The following is an 8,562-nucleotide window of genomic DNA, read 5'->3' on the forward strand; positions in this document are numbered from 1 at the left end:
TACTAAAAGACAGCCAAGACAGGTTACTTTGTAAAGACCATAAGTCAGTTTTATGTTATTGGATATGGTAACATGAGTGCATGTGTGGCGCATCATTGTAACTTCTATATTCTTTGCCAGGCATGGCTGAAAGGTCAATATAATAAATGTATAATGTTATGAGATTTAAGCTATTTAATCTAAATATTTATGTTTTCATGTTATAATTTGTGTTCAATTTAGAATGAAAGAAGCATGATTTATATTTATTTCCTAATTTTTTATGGTTACGAGATCAGTCAAATCTACCAAACCTGTACAGAGATTCATTACTGAAAATAACAGATAAAGTATAAAGTTTTTTCTTAAGAAACATTTGATAATTATCTGGACATTATAAAGATTTCACACGTGAAATTTCAAAATTTTCTGATGCATAAAATTATTTCAAATCTTAAAATGAAAATTACTTTGCATGTTAAATGGGCAACATGCAAAAAAAAATGGCATGAGAAAAACATTGCTTTACAAACCTTAAGACTTAATAAAAATTTGATATTTTGCATATGAAACCATTGTAATGTTTACCGATAATCTGCCAAATGTCGTTAACATTCGCTTGCTAATTTAAAAGTTATAGCATGAAAACTATAACAAGCACAAAATGGTTACGAGGTCAGTCCCAGGGACCGAGCCTGTGCTGAAAGAGTTAATGGACCAACAGATGATGGAAATAAGTTACTCTGTAAAGACAAATTATCTTAGTTTTTTTAAACATTTGAATATTATTAAAAACTGCAGAATAACTCCAGCAGTTGTAGAAAGACCATTACTAGTGATAACTAACTGAAACAATCGATGAACTTTACTTCAAAATGATTTTATTTTTACAACATTTTTGTCCTAGGATCTTCTTTGGTTAATGTCAAAGAATTTTAATTATATTTTTTTTTTTAGAAATTAGCTGCATAACTAAAGAAACTATTAAGAAAAACTATCCTTTTCATTTCGAGGAAAGACTTGCTTAGAAAATGAGCCTTGAAAAGTGTAACCTTATTAACACATGCACATTAATTCATTTTGCAGTTCAGAATATTATCTTGTTTTTAAGAATGCTATTCTAAATTATTGTTAAGGTTTTGATGTTGCTCAAGACCAGTATGATTTGCTAGTAATATATATATATATATTTTTTCTGTAAAGAAATTAATACATTTTTTTTGTCATACTTAAGTAAATTCCAACTTTTGTATATGAACACTACAGAACATAAGCTATTACCAGTAGTTTTTATTAGTTCAAAATATAATTATTTTGTTTGTTTGTTTGTAGTTAAGCACAAATCTACACAATGGGCTATCTGTGCTCTGCCCACCACAGGTATCAAAATTGAGTTTCTAGCATTGTAAGTCAGCAGTGCTGTGCCACCAGGGGCCAAAATCAAATTATACCTTGCACTCAGTTGTTAACTCTTTTTTTTCTTTGGCATTGCAGGTTAACTGTTTAAGAGTCAGCTTATTAGACCAACATCAACTATGAAGTAATTATATACTACAATAACTCTGAATTTACTATGTGTATCTTCTCATAATTTGGCAAGCATTTAGTAAACATGCAAAATCTGTTATACACAAAAAACTGATTTTTTTAGTAAGGTAATTGTATTAAAGATTTGTTGGTGAATTTTCAAAGCCTTTACTGAGTCAGTTGAGGGGAAAGATGATCTTTATGCTAAAAAAAATTCCTATTTTCATTGTACTGTTTAATATTTATTTGCTTAATCTCTCGAACCTTCTAAGTAAATATCAAATGTTTTTTTTTGGGGGGGGGTAAATTTTTATTTTTATCTCTTACTTTTTCTACTCTAATACTAACAGCATACTTGGTTGTCGGGTCTGTATAACAGCATACTTGGTTGTATACTGTCAGCATACTTGGTTGTCGGGTCTGTAGAGAAATCATTAATGTATAGTGAAATGAAAACTTGAAAAATATGAAATAAAATGAGTAGTGCCATTCTTTTCTTGATCAGAAAGTTTTAAATTACTCAACAGTTTCACCTGTTGATCTTTCCACACCCATTTTCTTTTAATTTCATGGTTTTATTGCCATATTTTATACCCACTGCAGTAGCAGTCCTTGTGTCAATAAATCATGATAACAATAATGCTTGTGAAAGTTTAATGTTTTATGTTACTGAATTTTTTTTTTTAGAGTAAGCTGAGGAGTTTTTAATTTTTGCCTTTTAGTTACTTTTGTTTAGAAATATATAACAGTATGTAAAAAATATACCTTAAAAACAAGGATTTGAAGTACTCTCAGGTTTTTGCAGTCAGAATTGCCCTTCCCTGAGAAGAGTAGTTTTGACTGAAAAGGTAGCTTTCAAACATGCATATTAGAACACAAAGATATATCGGTCACTAGAATAGAATGTTCTGAAAGTACTATAATATATTGAGTTTTTTTTATTAAGTAAGCTGTAAATAAATTCTGTTAGCTATTTGGAGTAGCAGTACAATAATGATGAACCATAAAACTTGTATTAAATTCTGTTAGCTATTCAGAGAAGCAGTACAGTAATAACACACTAAGAAACTTGTATTAAATTCTGTTAGCTATTTGGAGTAGCAGTACAATAATGACACACCAAGAAACTTGTATTAAGTGAATAATCTTCATGCTAAAATAAAAAAAAACAGTAATAAGCTCCATGTAGAGAAAAACCTTCTTTTATAAACACGTTCATCAGTCGTGTAAAGTTGATAAGCAAACAGTCGGGGAGAGAGGGAAGGGCTTCTTTGATTGGTTTGGCAACTTTATTGATTTCTCAGCAAATGAAGAAGGTAGGAAGTGCAAGTTTTAGATTCTCGCTTAAAGATATGTAGAATATGTGTTTCTAATTGATTGAAAACTGCAGCAGCTAATTTTTGAAGTTAGAAAATTCTAATCTAAAAAAATAGAAGCTTGGATGCATTATGTGAGAGAAGATTGAAGATGGAGAATTTTTCAATGTTTATTTTTGAAAATAAGAAGTTAAGAATGTAGTCAACATAAAATTTGAAACCTAAACTATACCTAGTTTTTGACATACATTGATAATAATGTTGTATAACTAATTTTGAATGTAACATTCCAAATGATTGTCACATGCACACTTGTGACACAGCTGCACTGAAAAGAGTAATTTAAGTGTCTGTAATTTTTTCTTTTTAAAAGTTCAAAGCACATAAACCAAATTTATACTTGTGAACGTCTTTAAAATGAAGACCTCTTATTTCAAGTTTTATCTCTGCCTTCCTAATTTTAAACTTTACTTTTTTATTTAAGTACAGAAACAAAGATTGAAAGTCTAGAGTTTTAGATCTTTACTTGTTCAAGTTTTTACCTTTTTCTTCTTTTATAATTTTAACCCTTCCTGTTTTATTTTTGAAGAAAAATAGAGGTTAAATGACCTTTTATAGACTTAAGTTTTATTTACTTACTTTTTTAATTTTACCATTTTTATTTTTGTAGAAAAACCGAGCTTGAGATCACGTCACGTTTGAGTCAAGCTCTGAAAAGGTGAACTGGGCAGTAGTGTGTTATTCCTTTTGTCATGCTTCTGTGTTACTTCATGTATGTTTGCTTTTTAATTGAGAAGTATTTATGTAAAAGTTTTATAAGTTTTTGGAGGCTTTTACTGTTTGCTAATTAAAAGTCTTAAGTGCTCTGGTATAATTTAGAAGTTAATATCATTAAGATGGGTTCAGTTTTATGGAATATTACTGAATAAAGAATAATTCTAATATGAGGAAGTATAAGCTCAGGTAAGGTTTATCTTTGAGGCAAATATGAACACTAAAATAAAAATCAGTATAATAGAGTATTCCTTGCAGAGTGTTTTATTTATAAAAGTTTTTTTTATAAAAAATAGTTTTTACAACAAAACTACAAAGTATGAGGTAAATCGTAACAAATTTCTGATTCTGAAATTAAGATTTAACTTGTGTCTTTTTTTTTTTCAGTTGTAGGCATTCGCAAAAGCTTTTCCTTAATTCTCGAAAAATTGGAGAGTATACCTGAAATTGTATTCTACACTAAATTTAAATGAGTTCTGTGAAAATGTAAACCTTTGTTCATTTCATCATTTTTACAAATATTTCTTATAGATATTTTTATGAATAATTTACCCATTTCTTCTGAAAAGTATAAGAGAATTCGATCTAGTAATTTTAGTGTAAATTATTGCAGACAGTTTTATTTTGTACACTTTGTTCTTCTAAAAAAACATTTAACAAAAATAAATTTACATATGTCTAAATGATAAGTTACTTTTTTTGACTCCTTACTTTTTCAATAATGGAAATGTAAAATAATCATCTTTGCCTAAAAATTGTTCATAAATGCTACTTTCCTATCTCCAGAATTGAGAGCTATTACTTCACACCACTGCTGTTTTGGACATGTAACAAGCCTGTGATTGAAACTACAATTCCTTCTTTTAATAACATATAGTGTAATGCTCTTTACATCATAAACTGTAGTCTTCCACCAATAGGAGGGCAACACATCCACCATGTTTAATACTCCCCTTGTGCACAACGTTTATACCAAAGGTTCATTTTTTTCCCCTTGATACTGCTAGTGATTTAGAAGTTTTTTTATTATGAATTATGGAATTTTTTGAGCTTATTATTTTTAACACTTAGTTAACATTCAAGATATTATCTTTGTTACTTTTTATTTCTTGATTTCGAAAAGAACAACCCAAGTTTTTGAGTTAAAGTTTTCTTACATTCACTTGATTTCTTCTCGTAATAAAACTACAAGATTTTAGAACGTGTTCTTGAGTGTATGGAACAGTTTCTTTGACAGGACTATTTCCCAGGTTTCAATATTAATTACAATTTTTGTTATTACGACAGTGACCTCCTTTACATATCATGGACATTCCAGACGTACTTAATAAAAAAAAAAATTTGAATTAGTTTTGTGAATCTTATCTGTGTTTCTGAAAATCTGAGAGGTCCAGAATTTTCTTCATAAGAGTTGACTTAGTTTCTTTCAATTGTGACTGGAATTACTCAGATGGTTAGCAATGTTACCACCATTGTACATCACATGTTTGGCTCATCTTGAATCCAGGACTCAGCTTCCTGCTGAACTGCCTTGTTTTTGGACATCTTTCCTCATCTCACTCCACACCTTGCCCTTGCTTCTGGTTTTTTTTTATTCTCAACTAGAATCAAGTAACACCGATCTTTGTCCTTTGTAACTCTGATAGCTCAGGTGTGTGACAATTTTTCTTTTGCTTCAGTTGCTTTCTGCTGTTTCTCAGGTTAGCTTCTTGCATTCACCTCAATTTGTAACATGTTTGTTACCTCTTCCTACTTGACATGTTGTAATGTTATTGCAGATCCTTTCAATTTATGCTTTGTATTGACTCTCAGTTGTCCTTGCTGAACTACAGATCCTTTCTCTATGGTTGGACTTCTTCCTCTTTTCTGGTGTTCCTGTCCCTTTTATCTCTTCTAACAGTTTGGTTTTTTTCTTCTTTTTTTGTAATCTGATTCTTTTTATCCTCAACCTGGTCTTAATCTTTTGCTTACTCACTATCTTAGCTTGCTATCCCTTTTCCCTTTTCATTCTGGGGCTTTGCATTGCTACTGTGACAGCTTTACTGTTTTTCACACTGCCCTATTTTCTTCTTCAGCTATTTCCCAGTTCATTTTCTTTGATTTTAGGACTTGCCTTATTTGAGTACCATATTTTTTGGAGTTATACTCCCTCTGTTTTTTATATTGGGGGAACTATTTAACACCCTTCCTTTATGCAGACTTTTTTGGGAAATTTCTCATCCTGGAATCCTTTCCTAGTGTTCCCTTCTTAAGAGGCCAGTTATCTTAGAGCTGTGTGATAAGTTGTTTCTGTATCAATACTCCCCCCCAGCTTTGGTTTTGTGGGAGATTGGCTCTTACATTTGCCCACCTGTAGACTCACTTTACAATTTTCATGGGACCCATGGGGTTTCTTTTAGGAGCCTTCTTTGTCATTCAGGATTTTTTCACAAATTTTTAGGGCATTCAAATGGAGACTGTACATTTCTAAGATACAAAGCTTCTAGTTTCCAAGGCTCTCATGTTTCCTTTTCTTCTTCTGCATAATGATCTGTGCATTTTGGGATATTTTGTTTCTTTCATATCTCTCACAATGGATTTTGGCAGATCAGTAGAATACACCCTTTGAGCCACTGTCTTCTTTCGTTTCTCTACCTCCATCTCTTTCCTTCATGCTGTTGTGGTTGCTTAGAAGTTTCCACATTACTCTGAGCATTTTTTTTTCTTCACCCATCCTGAATTCCTCCAACTGTTCATGGATACTCTAACTGGGTGTGGTGCAATTCTGGATAACTTCACCCTTTTAGTGTTTGGTATTCTGCAAAGTGGTCTTCCACATTAATGTCTTTGGGATGTGGGTAGTTCAATAGACCTGCTGCCATCTTTTGTTAGAGCTATCTGGGCATCCTGATTTCATCTATTTCCAGAACTCCACTTTTAGTTTTTTCATCTACCCACTAGGATCACTGCTTTAACAGAATCTGGATGTTCTAGTGTTTCTGTTGATTTATTCCCTCTTTGGGAATAGTTTCATTGATTAATTTGTGATTCCTCTCTATAGTAACTTCCACTTTTTTGGTCACCAGCCCCAGACTCCATGGCCCTGGCAATACTCCCTTTGACTCTGGATTGGTCCAACCTCTTTCTATATGAATATCTTTTTCAAATTCTTCATATTTTGCTTCCTTTAATTCTTAGAACCCCTTCCGAGGTTCTTCTCTTTGCCTCTTGGCAGTCCTGGGACTTCTGTTTCTTCTGTCTCAGTGGTTCCTTTTTATGTCAGGCATGAAAGTCCACATTTTCTTCACAGGCCACTAATTTCTCCTCAAAACTTGGGTTGCTCAAATGGGTAATTGGATATTTTCTGTAATCACCTTCCCTTGTTTTGGCTTCAATAGTTTCCTTTGGCCTGTTAGGGCAATTTGCTGTTATCTCGTTTGCATTGCTCCCTTTCAAGGCATTAGACATAATTGTTTTTTCTGTGGGGTTTCACTTTTATTGTGACTTGTCTCCTTCTACCTTGACCAGTTGAGCTACAGAACTCATCTGGCGTATCTATTCCTCTACGATAGGTAACTTCTTTCATGTCACCTTATATAAAACTAGTTATCTCACAGCTTCTCTTGAATCTGGCTGTTAACATCCATTCTGTGTGATATTGCAAACATGACTTGAACTGTGTTGATGACCCTGACACCCTTGCCTCACAATCCTAACACTACATTATAATTTCTTCCATCTTTGGGTTTCATCTCCCTCTAGTTGTCATTCTCCAGTCTTTTCAGTGGCTCTAAAGAGGTGAGCTTGTAGATCCCACAAAAAACAATAGCCTTAACCTATCATAATGAATGAAACAGACTCACACACATACAAACTGGAGATAATGGAACCCCTCATGTGGCTGGTGGTACCTCACAGGGATTACTCATCCCTTCCAATATCTCCATTGAGTGGGATATCAATTTTGATAAAAGAGTTAGCACAAAGGATCACATATAAAGTGTAATAGATTTAAAATAAAACCCAAAACTCAGCACTTTCGAATAGTTGACTATTCTTCTTCAGGAGAACAAAGAAGAATAGGTAACTATTAAAAAGCGCTCGAGTTTTGTGTCTTATTTCAAGTCCATTGAGTGGGAGATAACAGAAGGTTTTAAGCACATCTGCCCCTGTTCAGTACACAGTGTTGAGATGAGGTTTTCTGCAAGACTGTTCATGCAGTGTGTGTGTGTGTGTATGTATGTATGTATATATTACCTTGCAGGTTGTTCTTCAGAATATAAAAATTTACAGCATCAGATGTGATCTTGTCATTGTATCTGGCTAGCACCTGCTGTCTATATTCATGGTACTGTGTTGCACAGTCCATGAGTGTAAGACCTTATGTAAATGATATAAAATTCTTGATTGGTTCAAGCACTTCTCCACTGTTCTCCCCTAGGGGGAATCCTTGCTTTCCAAACCCTCTGAGAAAGTCAATATGAAGAGTCCCTCTTTGTGTTGACCTAATCTCACTGGTATGAGATCAAGTGGTCACACTGTTCAATAGGAAGTAGGACTGGGATTTTTACTGGGAAGTGTATTACAGGCCACCCCTTTCATAGAAAATCAGACTGCTCCCCATGTTTATGCCAGCTGGATGGGACTTGCATTCTCTACAGTATAGAGGTCTGGAATGATTCATCTCTGCACCTGTTTATTCTAGTATTCATGCAAGCGTTCTGACATACTGTATGGTCTGACTTACTGCTCTAGCCACTCTATACATACATGCTCTGCCAACCAGATCACTTGAGAAGTCTTTACATTTTACCCTTGTATATGACACTTTGATGCCATGTAGAAGTTTTTTTTTATATTTATATATATATATATATATATATATATATATATACTACACTACGTTACCGTTCCGCCACCTCGCCACCCGTACGTAGTAGTAGTATTGTAGTGTTCGTTCCTACCCTACTTAAGTAGGTATCCGTCC

General features: G+C 33.1%; 1 protein-coding gene across 1 annotated transcript in view; it reads left to right on the top strand.

The window, feature by feature from the left end:
- The window catches only part of LOC106467146 (PRA1 family protein 3-like), a gene marked incomplete at its 5' end in the record, with an annotated part of 15,645 nt that overhangs the window by 4,392 nt on the left and 2,691 nt on the right, over positions 1 to 8,562 (top strand). Inside the window, one exon of the mRNA XM_022395279.1 lies at positions 3,493 to 3,540. Coding sequence (XP_022250987.1) covers positions 3,493 to 3,540 — 48 coding nt within the window. The remainder of the gene's footprint in view (positions 1 to 3,492; positions 3,541 to 8,562) is intronic.

Source organism: Limulus polyphemus, unplaced genomic scaffold (genome assembly GCF_000517525.1).
Source record: "Limulus polyphemus unplaced genomic scaffold, Limulus_polyphemus-2.1.2 Scaffold2505, whole genome shotgun sequence".
NCBI classification, from domain to species: Eukaryota; Metazoa; Arthropoda; class Merostomata; order Xiphosura; family Limulidae; genus Limulus; species Limulus polyphemus.